We start from the raw sequence: 17,965 nt of genomic DNA, 5'->3' as shown, positions 1-17,965 counted from the left end.
ATAAAACATTTCCACTGATTGGTTTTCAAAATAAATAAATAATAATCATAAAAAAGGACAGTTAATAGCATAGTAGACCTTATTCAGAGTAGTGCCGCTGGAACGCTTTCAGCAGCAATTTTTCTATGTAAACAAGCAGCATGCCAGTGCAGCTCCTATCTACTTGAATGGGAAAAGACCGAAATCTCAAAAACAGTTGGTCAAGATTACGATCAAAGAACATATTTCAAATCAGCGGTAAAATCTGACAACACTGGTATCGTAGATTGTGCTTCTTTATCTCAGATTACGCTAAAAAACAAAATGTTCCCGGCTCATATAGTATAGACTCAGGCTGTGAGATATAGACTTACAGTTAGGGCTGCACAATTAATCAAATAAATAATCGAGATTACAATTACAGATGCCACAATTAACTAATCATGAAAAGTGTCAATAATAGCAGTCCATGTAACTCTGCTCGTCAAAATGTTCTATTTAATTGTCTATTTAGTGTATGTTTTTTCACTATTTTAACAGATCAGAGATGTTTTATATGCTTCAAAGAGGTCAGATGTGGAGTTGACCATTTAGGCAACTAGTCTTGATTTAATGATAATTCAAGAACAGAGTTTTCAGCTTGTTTTGAATGTGTAGGCAACATTAAAGAATTTGGCATGCAGTTGATCCACCCATTCTAAGTATGATTCAAAGATTCAAAATGAATCGCAATTACAATATCAAGGACAATAATTGACAATTATGATTTTGGTCATAATCGTGCAGCTCTACTTAATGTCTCTTCAATTAGTTGTACTGTTGTTTAAATTGGTGTGGATCTTTCAGCTGATGAAACATACCATAGCGAAAACAGCTTTCCAAAAAATGTCAGTAAACTCTTTAAATTAGATGTGATCTAGGATCTACAGTACCGAAATGATCACACAGGAAGTCGGCATGTTGTCTGTCCGTCACAGCACCGTTTTCATTTCTATCAAAAAATTTAATCCGGCGCTACTCTGAATAAGGTCTAGCCTATATACACTTCTCAAGTTCTCATTTCAAAAGTAAAGTGTGTTTTTTTCCATGGATCAATCACTACACCCCAACTTACCAAATTTCCGGAGTTTGCGACGGGCATTCAGAGCCTCACTGGCAGTGATGGCCATTTTTCATTAGATGAATTCTACACCAGCCCTCTATTAGTTAAACTACAACATTAGCGTAAATTAGAGGGTTAGTAGAACATTAGAGGAAAACACAAATTTCATGGAATCACACAGTGAGGTCTTCTGGCATGGCTACGGAATGAACATGCAACAAATCACATTACACACAATTAAGTGGAGAGAAAACGGATGGACTGATGTGAGGCAATGAGATGACTATTTAAAAGAGTGCAGAAATGTCCATGACACCATGTACTGTAAACTACAATGCCACTTATGAAATAGTGAATGACAATTTGTGATCTGTAGCCCTATTCTAAGAAATAAACACATTTTCCAGAAATTAATTAGGTAGCTTTATTATGTTTTATCCTATATAGCAACAGGAGGGTTCTGAAAATTCATTAAAGAGCTACTGGAGTTTTAATGTCAGACCTGGAGATGCCAACAACATTAGACACTCAGACTGAACTCTCTCTTTTAAAGTTCTGCTCGACTAAAACTCAATGTGCTGTGAGAATCTAAATTTAGCCCCTGATCACTGCACTCTTCACACCTGACCTTTGCGCTCTGCTCTGCGCCACCATGAAACATGCAACATGACAACTCGTGTTAATGCAATTCTGCAGTACGGACAGCGACTCAAAATGCAGAGGAAGGAACAAATACACATAGTTTAATCATGTCTAATGCCATGCATCTCAAAAAGTCAAACCTGAGCGCTTAGATCTGGCTTTAAACTCCAGCAGCTTCCAGCCGACATCCGCTAAGCTGGCCATTTTGACAGCACAATAATATCAAACATTTCACTGCCGCAAAAACACGCACACTGTCGCAAAACCTATATGAACTCCGCTTTAGCTGCCGCAAAGCGACGTGCCGTACTCCGGTTTGTGTTGACACCACTGGGTAACAACAAAATGTTCCCGTCATGGATGATGTTTTGGACGTTAATATTGTGTTTTGTTGGACGACGAGTCACGTTCGCTTTACAGGACGTTACTAGTGATTTATTTGGCTCGCAGAACTATGGCACAGTGGCGGCTTTCGGTGACTTTAACTCGGATAAACAGACTGATATTTTCATCATCAGAAAGCGTAAGCGCAGCTCTGCTAAATCACATTAACACCAATGGTGTTTTAAAAATAACGCTCCTGAATTTGAACTTGAGAAAATAAGTTTTAATGTCAGTTGCCAGATATGTTACATTTAACTACCCGTTCTTATATATGTTTAATGACAGGGGTGTGGCTGATTGTTTAGTTATTTTTATACTCTCTATATACTAATTTTAACGGGGTTTTTTTTTATGTTAATGATTTTTTACAACATGATAATGTGGTATGTCTAATAATAATGTGTATGTTTTGGCAACATTTTGTCTTTCAGAATCTGAGCTGTTGATTTTCTTGGCTGATCTCAAAGCTCCTTATTTCAAACCTAAAGTCCATCTGAAAGAGGTCTTCCCTAGGTAAGGGTATACACTGGCGCAGAATTGGGAAATTAAGAAAGAGATTTTAGAATAGTAAAGAGTTTGGTGTGTTGATATTGCAGTGGTCATGTCTGTGTGGATTCTGTTTCTCAGTGAGTTCAGCATCAGTAGTGTGGTACCAGGGGATTTTGATGGAGACTCTCAGATGGATGTGCTTCTCACTGGCCACCCGAAGGCCTCTTCTGCCTTACAGACAACTGTCTTCGTCTTCTGGGGACATAACCAAACTTTAAGTAAAGGCCTAAATATAATAAATTGTAATAAGAAAACCATACTTTAAGTCATGCTCAATAATCAGTCTGAATTTGCATGTTTTTCTTCATGGAATCTACAAAACCCCATAAAAAAAAAAGTCCACAGATTTCCACAAATTCGGCCATCATTCGAAAAGTTCTACTCATCCCCACCAGTTTTTGTTTATTAAAAATGTTTTGGCTAATTTGACCAATAACTTCTCTGTTAAAATTTGTAATATTCTGTTTATATCTGTTTAACACATTTAGTATTGTTTAAATTAATTCTGCTTACACTGTATTCCCTTAAAAGCCCCAAAAATATGGGGGGAGAAAAGTAAATTCTGTCTGGACTTGATCACAAATCATAGCCTTAAAAGAGCTATTGAAATGATACTACAGCGAGAAGCACAGTTATTTGTAAATATTTTACTAATTTGTGAACTTTTCTCTTACAGACCAGAGCGAAAGAGTTAATCTGAACAGGACATTTAAAGACGAGCCCCTTGTCATGGAGTAAGTGTGATATTTTTTTGGATATCTTGGGAAAATGACATAATACAGCTTAGATTTGAAGACTAGGAATTACTGATGAGAACTGTATTCATTTGAAACAAACAGACAGAACATCAAGATTTGCAATGCTTGTCCTTTCAGTGTACAAATACAAGCTTCCCTAGTAAGGTTGTCACTTTTGCAGATCGCTCTAATGCCTCTTCCTCTTTTCCATGTGTAGCTTTGATGGGGACATGATTCCAGACATTTTTGGAACTGTGGATGATTCATCAGAGGTTTGCTATCTCAGCACTAGGTAAGGCCATTTTTCAGTGCAATAGCTCTTTTCTGTTCTGTATATCTGTGTCACAACAACAGACATTTACAGAGCATGCTGTTTTATTGTTTATCAGAAAACCAAAATGTGAGAAGGCTCTCAGCTCCAGTGTCAACATGCGCATCCCTCATTCCAATGCTTTCATCGACCTTAACAAGGACTTCACTGCTGGTGAGTAACACTACTGTGTTCCCCCCCCCCCCCCCCCTTCACTTTCAGGTTGTTTTAATCTCAGTTGTCAGTTAAAAGACTGCAAGGACCTGCTCTGTGGGCAGAATTAGAGAATCTGTTCTCTATTCTGTAGCTTTCAGTTAGCATTGCTAAAGATGCCATGCTGAAGCCCATTTTGCGAGGGTTGACCATGAGTGCTGCCTGATTTATTTATTGGTTGCAGTACTGAAAGCAATTGCACTTCAGCAATGCCTCTTTGCTTAACACTTCAGATGCTCAGGCTTTTTAGAAAAGACGTGCTTCTCAAACCGCTTCGGTGGAACATTAATTACAATCATTTTTGACATTTGGTTTATCTTGGATTGTAAGCATCTTTAATAGGCTCTTAAAAGTACAGTTCATCGCAAGGCTAAATCAAGTGCACACTTATGACAAAAGTTGACTTAAATTGGTGTAAAAATTGCATGAGTCTGACTGTTCACACTGAAGTCACATTGCAAATGGATCTGATTTATTTGCACATGTAAAATGTGCCCAGTTCCGAATCGAAAATTTAAAATTCAGTGTGATTTTTCATGTCATTAAAGTTGCTGTCAGCTTTAGACAGCTCAAGATAATAATATGCTCCTATTACCTGACAAATAAAACTGAAATAGGCATCCTGAGAAATCATACCTGTCTCTGTGATAGTCCTTGGACCTGTAAATGACAATACAGAGAGCCAGGGGAGCAGACCGTACTTGTTTAGCCAATGAGAAAACTTAGCCAATAAGAAACACTCTATCTCTCTGCATTTTGTGTTTGGATTTGCTGGTTTGATGACATCAGGTTGGCTGACATGTCTTTGAATGGTAAGGTGTTGGAAATGGCTAAAATGGCTTACAGCACATGTACAGTAAGATACAGAAAGAAAATGACATGTTATACATGTTAAATGGTCATAATAACAGAAACCAGTACTGACACACTGTTTTGCCATTTCACTGATAGACCTCTCAGATATAAGGATGTCAAGCCCCATACATTTACATAAATGTCAAGCCCCATACATTTACATAAATGTCAAGCCCCATACATTTACATAAATGTAAGCCTACACTAGGCTGACATGTGATCAGTTTTCAACTTGGGAATCTGTGCTTGTTTCAATCATTTTCTACACCAATGAATAACTACATTTAGAATTTATTCATCAGATTGCATTTGTAAGGCTTTTTCTCTCCCTTTCTTTGCCTGTCATCAAGATGGGATGTTTTCTGAGCATTGTTTTCTGTCTGGGAAACTTCTGTGCCATTTTTAGCAGCTGGTCTAGAGGGGAGCATCTCTCTCTCTGGTATTTGTTCACTGGATTTGGTTGTGTGTTTTAGCTGTAGCATGCTGTGTAATTAATAATTAAGCTGCTCAAAGGTTTAAACAGTGCTTCTCTGATAACACCTGCCTGCCTAGATTCCAGATCAGAAGACTACATACTGTAACGTAACTGGCAGTAAGGCTAAATGGCAGTGATACAGTGTTTCCACTAGGATTTTTTTTCAGCAGCGGTGCTGTTGTGCACGTGTCCATGAGCCGCAATGCTGGAACTGTATTTATGCGTGTCAGTGGATGAATACTTTAAAACGTCCTTAGAATAATTTTAGGCCTAGATGGGTTATTCATGTTTGCCTTGTCTTGTGTGTGTTTATTTACTGGGAACATTTTACACTTGAAGAGCTCTGGAAGCCCAGATAGCTGTAGAATAACTGTAAAATTATGAAATGTGTTAACACAGAAAATTACTTGCAATAGGCCTACTTTTATTATAAACATAAAACACATAAACATAAATAAATAATTTACCAGGGGAGATTCTAGAATTTCAATCTTTGGGGGCCTCAGCTCCCATGACACAATAAGATGTGCGCATTTAATGTATTTCACTCTGTTGTTCAGATGGTGTTTTATTTTTAAACTGTATTTTTACATAATTTAAGCTAGCCAGCTAATATTCATTCAGAATATTGTCAGTTCTATAATGCAAATTTACAAAGTTCTAAAAATAATCAAAATCGCTTGAATACAGACAAACCATTTATTAGTGAAACTGTCTATTTATTGGCAGTATGTTTCATGTGTCCTAATCATTCCTTTTTGATCTTTTATTAACAGAAATTATAGAACATGAATAAATCATTTCACAACTTGAATAGTTTAAAGTTAGATCTTTTTTTTTTTTTTTTTTTAACTATATTGATTATGTTTATGTTTCTCTGTGTGTCATTCAGATTTGTTGAGTGATTATTTCAGTGACAATTTTTGTAAATCACACCTTAAACAGTTGAGTTTTTATGTCTTTTATGTGTTTTGAACGAGTCATCCAATCTCACAACCAAAACAAATCTAATTATACTTTATTAAAACTTGCGTATCTACAAATATACTAAGAGAATTCAGCAGAGTGGGGGCCTGGGTAGCTCAGTGAGTACTGACGCTGACTACCACCCCTGGACTCACGAGTTCGAATCCAGGGTGTGCTGAGTGACATCCATGTCTCCTAAGCAACCAAATTGGCCCGGTTGCTAGTGAGGGTAGAGTCACATGGGGTAACCTCCTCGTGGTCGCGATTAGTGGTTCTCGCTCTCAATGGGGCGCATGGTCATTTGTGTGTCGATCACAGAGAGTAGAATGAGCCTCCACATGTGGAGTCTCCACGGTGTCATGCATGACGAGCCACGTGATAAGATGCACGGATTGACGGTCTCAGAAGTGGAGGCAACTGAGACTTGTCCTCAGCCACCCGGATTGAGGTAACCATGCAACCACGAGGACATACTAAGCAGTGGGAATTGGGCATTCCAAATTGGGAGAAAAGGGGATACAAATTTTTTTTAATAACAATAATAAAAAAATAATAAAAGAGAATTCAGCAGAGTGTTTAAGCATCACAAGCAAATTACAACAAATAATAAATATGATTTTGTGAACTGCTGTGCATGACTGTACAAAAACACAACAATATTAGCCTAAAAATATTTATTAGTGATTCAATTACGTCCTGATGTCATTGTAAATTCATCAGTCACTTCTACTCATAAGTATTCCAGCCACTTTCCCACCTTTTTGAATGAGATTATCAAACTAAACCAACGACATACCTCCACCTTTCCTTCATTCGGTCAACAGATCCTTATCCTTGTTTGTTCAGTAAAGGGGCATATTAGTTCAGTGGGTCAAACCAGTTATATGCTCCTTCATAGCCCACACTCAAATGTTGTTGGCTTGCACTATATTCTTTACAGGCATGGAAAGCCACCAAAGAGACATCGGTGAACGAGAAATATGAGTCAGTGTATGGAGGTGAAAGTGAACGATTCGTTCACTTAAAAGATTAGTTCAAAAAAAGACTGATTCGTTCACGAACGTAACTTCAATGCTACGCACAGTGTAGAAAGTGGACAGCTGGCTGAGGCTAGCAAGCATTATGTTGCATCAAGAATATTAATGAACCATGAAAAATTTCAGCAATGCTAGAATGCATATTGGGGAAACACTGTGATATACACTCACCGGCCACTTTATTATGTACACCTGTACATCTACTGATTCATGCAATTATCTAATCAGCCAATCGTGTGGCAGCAGTGTAATGTATAAAATCAAGCAGATATGGGTCAGGAGCTTCAGTTAATGTTCACATCAACCATCAGAATGGGGGAAAAATTGTGATCTTGGTGATTTAGGCCGTGGCATGATTGTTGGTGCCAGATGGGCTGGTTTGAGTATTTCTATAACTGCTGATCTCTTGGGATTTTCATGCACAACGGCTTAAAATGGCTTGTTATTGACAGAGGTCAGAGGAGAATGGCCAGACTGGTCCAAGCTGAAAGGAAGGTGACAGTAACACAAATAACCACACGTTAAAACAGTTACAACACGTCGAACATTGAGGCAGATGGGCTACAGTAGCAGAAGGCCCCTCCTACACTACTAGCTTAGAACAGGAAACTGAGGCTGCAGTGGGCATAGGTTCACCAAAACTGGACAGTAGATAATTGGAAAAACATGGCCTGGTCTGACAAATCTGGATTTCTGCTGAGGCACACAAATGGTAGGCCCACTGCATCCTCAGTTTTCTGTTCTTGGCTGACAGAAGTAGAACCCAAAGTGGTCTTCTGCTGTTGTATTCCATCCGCCTCAAGGTTCGATGTGTTGAGCATTCTGAGATGCTATTCTGCTCACTACAATTGTACAGAGTGGTTATCTGAATTACCGTTGCCTTTGTCAGCTCGAACCTGTCTGGCCATTCTCTGTTGACCTCTCTCATCAACCATTTGTTTTCATACACAGAACTGCTGCTCACTGGATGTTTTTTTTCATTTTTCACACCATTCTCTTTACACTCTAGACTAGAGACTGTTGCATGTGAAAATCCCAGAAGATCAGCAGTGACAGAAATATTCAAACCAGCCCGTCTGGTACCAACAATCATGCCACGGTTTAAATCACTGTGATCACATTTTTTCCCCATTCTGATGGTTGATGTGAACATTAACTGAAGCTCCTGACCCATATCTGCATGATTTTATACATTACACTGCTGCCACAAGATTGGCTGATTAGATAATCACATGAATAAGTAGATGTACAGGTGAACCTAATAAAGTAGCCGGTGAGTGTACTTTCAGTATATGTATGATTATAGGCGGAGATACATGATGAATAGTAGTTTTTGCTACATTCAGCTGCACGCCAAAATCCATCCATCCATTTCCTGTAGCCACTTGTCCTGACTCCTATTATTGCTGGAACCTAAACCCAGCTGTCTCAGGCTGAAGGCAGATAAACACCCTAGACAGGTGGCCAGTCCATCACAGGGCTAACACACACAGATATACACATTCACACTCTAACATACTGGCAATTTAGAGTCTCCAGTTCACTTGACCTGCATGTTTTTTGGACTGTGGGGGAAACTGGAGCGCACGCTAAAATGCTCGTAAAATGTTTTGCTTAAAAAATGTTTTGCTAAGAGGTTGTTAAAATGACCTTGTTTATGTGGTCCAAAGGAATTTATACATTTTTAAAAATATATAGATATTTTTTTAAATAAAATATTTTTTAAATTGCAAATACTTTCTGGTATCTCTGTTCAAAGGAAGTGTCACAAAATTTGAGACCAAATGTACATTAATATATTTTATACAGTATATATTTAAACATTTCTGTATAATGATTCACACAGTGCAATTCATTAATATTTTTATTAACCTCAAGGGTAAACCAAGTGCACAATTATGATGAATATTGAGTAACATTGAGTAAAATCGCATGAGCCTTACTGTTCAAACAAGTCACATTGCAAAAAATCACCCGATTGATTTCCACATATGAAATTGGCCCGGATCGGAATATACAGGTGCATCTCAATAAATTAGAATGTCGTGGAAAAGTTCATTTATTTCAGTAATTCAACTCAAATTGTGAAACTCGTGTATTAAATAAATTCAATGCACACAGACTGAAGTAGTTTAAGTCTTTGGTTCTTTTAATTGTGATGATTTTGCCCACCAATTCACTATCTCAACAAATTAGAATACATCATAAGACCAATAAAAAAAACATTTTTAGTGAATTGTTGGCCTTCTGGAAAGTATGTTAATTTACTATATATGTACTCAATACTTGGTAGGGGCTCCTTTTGCTTTAATTACTGCCTCAATTCGGCATGGCATGGAGGTGATCAGTTTGTGGCACTGCTGAGGTGGTATGGAAGCCCAGGTTTCTTTGACAGTGGCCTTCAGCTCATCTGAATTTTTTGGTCTCTTGTTTCTCATTTTCCACTTGACAATACCCCATAGATTCTCTATGGGGTTCAGGTCTGGTGAGTTTGCTGGCCAGTCAAGCACACCAACACCATGGTCATTTAACCAACTTTTGGTGCTTTTGGCAGTGTGGGCAGGTGCCAAATCCTGCTGGAAAATGAAATCAGCATCTTTAAAAAGCTGGTCAGCAGAAGGAAGCATGAAGTGCTCCAAAATTTCTTGGTAAACGGGTGCAGTGACTCTGGTTTTCAAAAAACACAATGGACCAACACCAGCAGATGACATTGCACCCCAAATCATCACAGACTGTGGAAACTTAACACTGGACTTCAAGCAACTTGGGCTATGAGCTTCTCCACCCTTCCTCCAGACTCTAGGACCTTGGTTTCCAAATGAAATACAAAACTTGCTCTCATCTGAAAAGAGGACTTTGGACCACTGGGCAACAGTCCAGTTTTTCTTCTCCTTAGCCCAGGTAAGATGCCTCTGATGTTGTCTGTGGTTCAGGAGTGGCTTAACAAGAGGAATACGACAACTGTAGCCAAATTCCTTGACATGTCTGTGTGTGGTTGCTGCCTTGACCCCAGCCTCAGTCCATTCCTTGTGAAGTTCACCCAAATTCTTGAATCGATTTTGCTTGACAATCCTCATAAGGCTGCGGTTCTCACGGTTGGTTGTGCATCTTTTTCTTCCACACTTTTTCCTTCCACTCAACTTTCTGTTTACATGCTTGGATACAGCACTCTGTGAACAGCCAGCTTCTTTGGCAATAAATGTTTGTGGCTTACCCTCCTTGTGAAGGGTGTCAATGATTGTCTTCTGGACAACTGTCAGATCAGCAGTCTTCCCCATGATTGTGTAGCCTAGTGAACCAAACTGAGAGACCATTTTGAAGGCTCAGGAAACCTTTGCAGGTGTTTTGAGTTGATTAGCTGATTGGCATGTCACCATATTCTAATTTTTTGAGATAGTGAATTGGTGGGTTTTTGTTAAATGTGAGCCAAAATTATCACAATTAAAAGAACCAAAGACTTAAACTACTTCAGTCTGTGTGCATTGAATTTATTTAATACACGAGTTTCACAATTTGAGTTGAATTACTGAAATAAATGAACTTTTCCACGACATTCTAATTTATTGAGATACACCTGTATATATATATATATATATATATATATATATATATATATATATATATATATATATATATATATATATGTGGGTCTTGTCAATGTTATTGTGGTTGCTTGGTGGAAAGGTGGTTTGTTGGGTGGCTCAAAGTCATCAAAGCTTATCAAGCCAGAAGAGAATTAAATTGCAGTAGAACACATCACCCTTATTGCAAGGTGCTTCTGACTCTCCAATTGTCAATGTTTGCTTTTTTTTCTGAACCTGTTTAAATCAATTGATCACTCGAGCTATTTATGAATTCAAAGCCATTTTCAAGGGTAAAGAGTTTCCTGGTATGCTTGCCTGTCAGTCACAAAAAATGTACTATAATAATCCTGCTGCAGTATCTGCTTCTAGACTGAAGACTGAAAATAGATGCGAATATTCTCTTGGAGAATCTTTTCAAAGTCTCGCAGTCCATTGGTGTAGTTAAAGAGCACCTATTATGGTTTTTCAAATATTACCTTTCATGTAGTGTGTTATATAGCTGTTTGTGAATGTAAAAAAGTCTGCAAAGTTTGAAAAATCAAAGTGCACATCAAATGGAGTTATTGGCTCCCAAAAGAAAGAACCGATTCTGAACACCTAAAACGAGTCGTTAGTAATTCCAGACTTACTTCCTGTACTAACCTACGTAATTTGGTGAAAATTCTGGTCTTCATTGGCTGCTCGCGAACAGCTTTTACCCGCCCTCAAACACTAAACTAAGCGGTAGACCAATCACAACAGACTGGGACATCTGACCAATCAGAGCAGAATAGGCTCTCTGAAAGGAGGAGTTTAGAATTAATCCTTTAGAACAGATCATTGAAGGAGTCGTTTTTGACACTGGGAAAAAAAGGTAATGCTGCAATTAAAATTATGAGCAAATTAAAGTGTTTTTTGACCTTGGATGCATGTAAATCTATTGTATGAGACCTTTAAAACAAAATTAGGCACGTTTAAAAACCATAATAGATGCTCTTTAAGGCTCCGATCAAAGGAGTGCTCGTGCCTATGTTACAGTGACTAAAAGGGACTTTAGCTTCTTTAGTGAGGCCAGCAGGGGGTGCTCACCCTGCAGTCTGTGTGGGTCCTAATGCCCCAGTATTGTGACAACAGGAACTATCCATCATGGCATCCTGTTAATCCATATACAGTGTGTATATGAATTGTCTACATCACTGTACTCTCCTCTTCACCAAGCTGGTGTGTGGTGGCCATTCTGTCGCACTATGGATGCTGTCGCATCATCCAGGTGGATGCTGCACTCCAGTGTTGTTTGAGCAGTTTCCACCAATACTATGAAAAGCACTATATAAGTCTAAGGAATTAAAATCACAGCAGATTAACAAATGCCCAAGAGGGAAAAAAAACACTCCCATGACAAAATCATTCATCACTTACTCTACAATTATGGATGTCTGGCATGCCAAGAGTTGGCACAAGGAAAGCACCTCAGTGGGAGTGGATGGATACTTTCAGGAAGAGATAACAGCTAGAACTGAAGGCTATATCAATGATTTTAGTTACCTGACTTTGGGTGCTGCCGTGAACCATGTACCATGATTCTTTAGTGACTTTTTTTTATGGTTCTTTTTCTGTTCAATAGAATGTGATCTAGACAACCAGTCACCCAGCACTCATCATGCTGAATTACAAGGGATAGTTCAACCAAAATGTAAAATGCTATCATGACTTATTCTCCGTACGACTTTCTTTCTTCCATGCAACACAAAAGATGTTACCATTCACTTTCATTGTTTTTTTTGTTTGTTTGTTTTTTTTTCCCCATACAATGAAAGTAGATGACTGAGGCTAACATTCTGCCTTACATCTTTTTGTGTTCCATATATGTTTAGAACAACATAACTGTGAGTAAAAGATGACAGACTTTTTATACTTACCTGACCATCATATATGCAAGATATTTTCATCATTATGGAGGTATGAATATTATGAACATGAGCACAGAATTAGGGCCTGACATCTATACTGCCATACTGAGTCTCACATCACTTATGTGACCTTCTCAGTCAAGACCTGAATTGTTTTCAAACAAGTCTTTTTTGCGGATGAACAGGTAATGGTCACCTCCATGTCACGGCTCACATTCCAGTTCCACATATGAAACTGTAAACGCACACTGCATGGCTGTGTCAGCTGTAAAGCATGAAATTGCATCCACTTTGGTGCCAAGGCCTCATTTAAGCTTTAAAGTGGAATATCCAGCCTTTGCCGTGTGCCTCGATGTTAAATCACAATCTTCTCCTTCTCAGTGGAAATCTACAAGCTCTGCATTGATATGGCCTTATCTGATTTCTGGCTCTATTGGTTTATTAAGATGAACAACCTGCAATTACTTGAGACAAAGGTGAGTGATTAAGTCCGGTAGAATGTGTTCCTAATAGGCTAATGCAGCCATTCTTGAGCAAGAGCAAAGGAGCAGTCAGACAATAGCAGTAAAATGAACATGGAGAAGCCTCTATATTCAGTAGGTTCCTCTGGGTATGTTTTTTTTTTTCTTCTTCTTCTTCAGTTTCATTTATCTCTTTAACAACATGGAGATGCCACTGACATCTATATAACATTTTCATGTCTTTATAATGCCCTTGCTGACCCTGGATTCAGAATGTGCAGCCTCGTTAAAAATAGGTGGTAATTGCCAAATAATTATAAATGTCATTATGCGCAAATATGCACTAAAGACACCCATTCTGCTTTTTGACTGGTTGCTAGGCAACATTGCATTGCAACCCTCCAAACTGCAGCCAATTAGACCTCAAATCTCCCTGAGTGTGAGTGTAAAGTTAATTGTCGAGCAATGTAAAGGAAACAGATTTTCCACATTAGGGGGCTACTGAAGTGCGAAGATCATTAAATCATAATCCCAACACACTTCCAGAGTCACAGATGAACATTTAGGTTACATTAGGCCAAATGGCTGTGGTCGTGTGCCGTCCCTGTCATTGCATGTTTTTCCTGTGGGAATTTTGCAGTCATTTCTGGTCTTGCAAAAGGAGCAAATAGCAAATAAAGTAAGAGGGTTATGCAGAGGCAGATATACTTAACTGTTTACAAAAGATGCCAGGATAATCGTGGCTAAATTTGGACTCATCAAGATTTTTTTTTTTTTTTGTGCTCATACATAATGGCATAATCTCAGTGTGGCTTCATGCATGACAGCCCAGAGACTTCTGCCAGATCTGCAGAACATTGACGTGGCGTTCCTTCTTGCACAGTCCTGGCACAGCTTTACTGAAAAATAGCCTGAAACATTGAGGGAAGACTTCTCATTATTTGCTCAAAATGTATGTCTTCTCTTACCTCCCAATTTTATGAGCAGTAAACATGCTCAAAGGAACTGTATTGATATACAGTGCCTTCCGAAGTCTGGCAGTGTATCAAAAAAGCTAAATTGCAGCATTTCCATGATAAATTAGAGGAAAAAAACACTGAGCAGATTTGTGGCTGATTGCGGGCTTAAGTTTAGTTCAGCTTTATCCCAATGCACAACTCAGTTAATGTCCAACGTTAATCTGTTGCTTTGGGGAAAGAGTGTGCATACATAATAATAACAACAGATAAGATTCCGCCACAACCTAATTAAGTGTGTGTTAATCAAGCATTTTTAAAAAGGACCATGACTTTATTTGTCCCTCAGTCAATTAGTGACTGTAGCTAATGGAAGAGTCTTAAGTGGATCGCAGTCCCAAAAGACTGGCTCTTTCTAACACTGTCTCTGTGTCTTCGCTCTTTCTCTCTTTCTGCTCAGCGACATCACGGCCAGTTTTTTTTTTTTTACATTTTGTCTGCAATGTGGGTGCTTGTTAAAAACTATTATCATTAGTTTAATTAGAATTATACTGGTAGGTTCTAACAAACACATACGCACTCTACACATACACTGTAAAAAAATGTCTGTAATTTTCACAGTAAAAGACTGTAAAAATGCCACAGGAAAAAAAAACTTTGATTAACGAATATTAACTGTAAAATATTCAGTGGAAAAGGTTTTAATGTAGTTATGGTAAATACAGTAGTTTTTACAATAAATGTTGTAAAAATAAAAAAATTTAGATGTAAAAAGTATGATTTTTCCTGTATAATTAATGGTAAAAATGTAAATTGTTTAACAAGAGAGTACATGTACTTTTTATTATTGTTAAAATTGCAGTAAAAAAACAATAAATGGGCATTCCCATAATTCCCTGCATGACCCATCATATTTCATTATATTTTATGGGAACTGTTATGTTTCTTCTTATTTTTAATATCAGTTACGTACATTGGGGTGATCTGTTTTATATTTAATGTAGTTTATTTAATATTTACTGCATTATTTAAATTTCACATGTGTTGCCCTGATGGTGTTTAGTGTTTGTGTGAGTGACTGAGCACTGTCTCTGCATGTTTATTTGTCAATGCTCCTAGAAGAGCCGCTATTGGTGAACTTCATGTCATCTTGTGCTCTTCTGTCATTTTTACAGTGATGAACAATACCTTACAAAGTAAAAAGCAGATTTTTACAGTTTCAGAAGATTAATATCAAGTTTGAAATTTTTTTACTGTACATTTAATAGTTTATTTTTTTATTTTTTACAGTGCCAGCGTGGCCATGTAAATTACGGCAGTAATTTTATTACGGTTGTTTAACTACAATCTTTGCCTCCGTTGATATTTAAGGCAAGACAATTCATGCGATACATTGGTACAGACACAGTTAGACCCCAACCTTTGACCCACAAACCTCAATATCAGTGACAAACCTCGTTAAGTAAAAAGCTGAGCTTTGAGCATCAGCACATAACAATCTAACAAGCATTGGCAGTAAAAACAACAACAACATAAAGTCAATAAACAGCATAAAAATAAGCCTATAACACTGTATAATTTATTCATAATTTATTCATGTTGCAGTGCAACTTGCAAATCAGCAACATTGTTTTATATGAAATTGTTTGTTCAAACAACTGTAAGGCTAGTTAGGGCTAGTTAGAGCAACATTTGGGAAAATATTGGGAAAATATTGTTGGTCTAACGTGTTTTTTTGTAGATGCAAAGTAATTCACATTTCATAGTATCTGTGACTCAAAAAATGCCATATACTCGATAAAATGTAATTGCATTTTTACAGCGTATAGGAGACAGAGGATGGATTCCACAAACATTTTCAAAAACAGCAAGCAAGTTTGGTACTAAGTAAATGATGAGAGAATCAATGAATAATATAGAACATCAATTTTTCAAAAGGTAAGACATGACTGGCTTAGAGTTTTGTTTGGTTGTGCCTTACTGATGCACAAAGCGGTTGTTGTGTCCAAAATCAAGGCATGTTAAGGTATGCAAGATTGCATTTTGTAGTTAATGAAATATTAAAATGCCTTAAGATTGCCATTTGGTAAACATTCCTCTACATCCCACACATTTGCAGGTCATACTGTATGACTGGAAATGCTTAGGAATTTTTCGCCTTTTTATTTTATATTCAAATAAAAACACACAGACACATACACAAAATGCTGTCAGTGGCCGGAGTATATAAGCTTGTTAGTGCAATATGTTGGGCAGCTTTCCCCTCACTGTCTCTGCCAGCATAATGTGAGAGAAATTAAATAAGGAATATGTGGGATTGGCATAATCCCCTCTACTGCACCTATGTTATTCTTGTAATGGTTTTACAAGATTATATCCCCTCAGAATAGCATCACTCCATTTTACCCCAGTGCTGCTATGCTTATGAATGAAGTGCTTTAAAAAAGGATTAGAGAAACGCGATTTATTGGCATATGCAGTATCTATTTATAGACTTTATATTTTCTGTTGCCCTGAATTTGATGCCTTGCTCCAACCCCCAGACACACCGAAACTTTTACCCTATAGATTTCCTAACTGTCTATTGGAGTTTCTTTTCTCTTGGGTTTAATTCAATTTAATATTATTTTAATTTATTTTATTTATATTCTGTGCAGGCTCTGAAGTATTTCTTAACCAAAGAACTGTTGTAGATCTACAAAATGTTGAGTTTAATAATATATTTTCTATACAGAACAAGAGTGTTTATGTCTTCTGAAGTGCATGCTGACTCAGCAAATGAAACAGCTGAAATTATTCAGATTAATGATGTATGAAATATCTAGACTTTTCTGTATTCTTCTGGGCTTTATAGCCTATATAATTTTTTCACTGTGTGTTTTAAGAAGGTAGGAAAAGACTGTAATGCTCATGGCTTTGGCGTCTTGCAGAGCTGACTCTGATGAAGGACTGACCTTGAGAAGAAGAACGCTTTCTCTCATGCATTCGTTTTTTTTTTCCTCTCTCTCTTTGTTTCCCCCTCATGCACTGTTTGAAATGAACATTGTGCCTCACTGATCATAGTGGACCACGCTGTGCTAATCTCAGAGGATGTAGCCTTTGGCCTTCATGCAGAAAGATGGAGTGACTGTCAGCATGACTTTAGAATTCAGGAAGATGTCTTCACAGGAATGTAATTACAGATTTGCTGAATGGCTTCTGTCAGCCCATCACTGAGGTGTAGGCCTGTTTTTGGCGACTGTGTCCTGGCTCGAGGTGTTATTCGCAGAGTGAGAGATGCTTCACGTCTGCGTGTCAATTGACCAAGGTATCTGTTTCACTCATGAGTGACATGACATTTCAGAGCTAAACATTAAGGATGGCATGATGGCCAGAGGGCAGTGTGAGAAAGTTTGGGGCCAGTTGAAAATACTGCCACTTGCCCTATTGGGCCAGTCATCTACACTACATATGTTTATTGATCATGCACATGTGGTTTTATGCATTGCAAGTTTAAACGTTCAGAGATTTGTTGGCAAACAAACAAGAATAACTTATGATCGTCTTGAAAGCATCGTTAAGAATGGGTTAAAAATAATTATACATAACGGGGCCTGGGTAGCTCAGTGAGTATTGACGCTGACTACCACCCCTGGAGTTGTGAGTTCGAATCCAGGGTGTGCTGTGTGACTCCAGCCAGGTCTCCTAAGCAACCAAATTGGCCCGGTTGCTAGAGTCACATGGGGTAAACTCCTCATGGTCACGATTAGTGGTTCTCGCTCTCAATGGGGTGCATGGTAAGTTGTGCGTGGATCGCAGAGAGTAGCATGAGCCTCCACATGCTGGG

At 38.0% G+C, this 17,965-nt stretch overlaps 2 protein-coding genes across 4 annotated transcripts in view; one reads left to right on the top strand and one right to left on the bottom strand.

Moving 5' to 3' along the window:
- Positions 1-1,951, bottom strand: part of phkb (phosphorylase kinase, beta) — a 108,689-nt gene extending 106,738 nt beyond the window's left edge. For 2 of the 3 annotated variants that reach the window (XM_051716449.1, XM_051716441.1), the window contains exon 1: positions 1,864-1,945. In XM_051716449.1, the coding sequence (XP_051572409.1) occupies positions 1,864-1,927 (64 nt within the window). In that variant the 5' untranslated portion in view covers positions 1,928-1,945. Of the gene's footprint in view, positions 1-1,093; positions 1,191-1,863 lie in introns of all 3 variants that reach the window. The other variant, XM_051716458.1, reaches the window with a different exon arrangement.
- An 81-nt stretch (positions 1,952-2,032) lies between these two features.
- The window catches only part of itfg1 (integrin alpha FG-GAP repeat containing 1), a 202,146-nt gene continuing 186,213 nt past the window's right edge, over positions 2,033-17,965 (top strand). The window contains exons 1-6 of the mRNA XM_051716640.1: positions 2,033-2,246; positions 2,539-2,620; positions 2,735-2,874; positions 3,333-3,390; positions 3,611-3,685; positions 3,783-3,877. Of these exons, the coding sequence (XP_051572600.1) occupies positions 2,069-2,246; positions 2,539-2,620; positions 2,735-2,874; positions 3,333-3,390; positions 3,611-3,685; positions 3,783-3,877 (628 nt within the window). The 5' untranslated portion in view covers positions 2,033-2,068. The remainder of the gene's footprint in view (positions 2,247-2,538; positions 2,621-2,734; positions 2,875-3,332; positions 3,391-3,610; positions 3,686-3,782; positions 3,878-17,965) is intronic.

Source organism: Myxocyprinus asiaticus, chromosome 2 (genome assembly GCF_019703515.2).
Source record: "Myxocyprinus asiaticus isolate MX2 ecotype Aquarium Trade chromosome 2, UBuf_Myxa_2, whole genome shotgun sequence".
NCBI lineage: Eukaryota > Metazoa > Chordata > Actinopteri > Cypriniformes > Catostomidae > Myxocyprinus > Myxocyprinus asiaticus.
The sequence above is the reverse complement of the archived record's forward strand: the minus strand, read 5'-3'. Positions and strand labels throughout refer to the sequence as shown.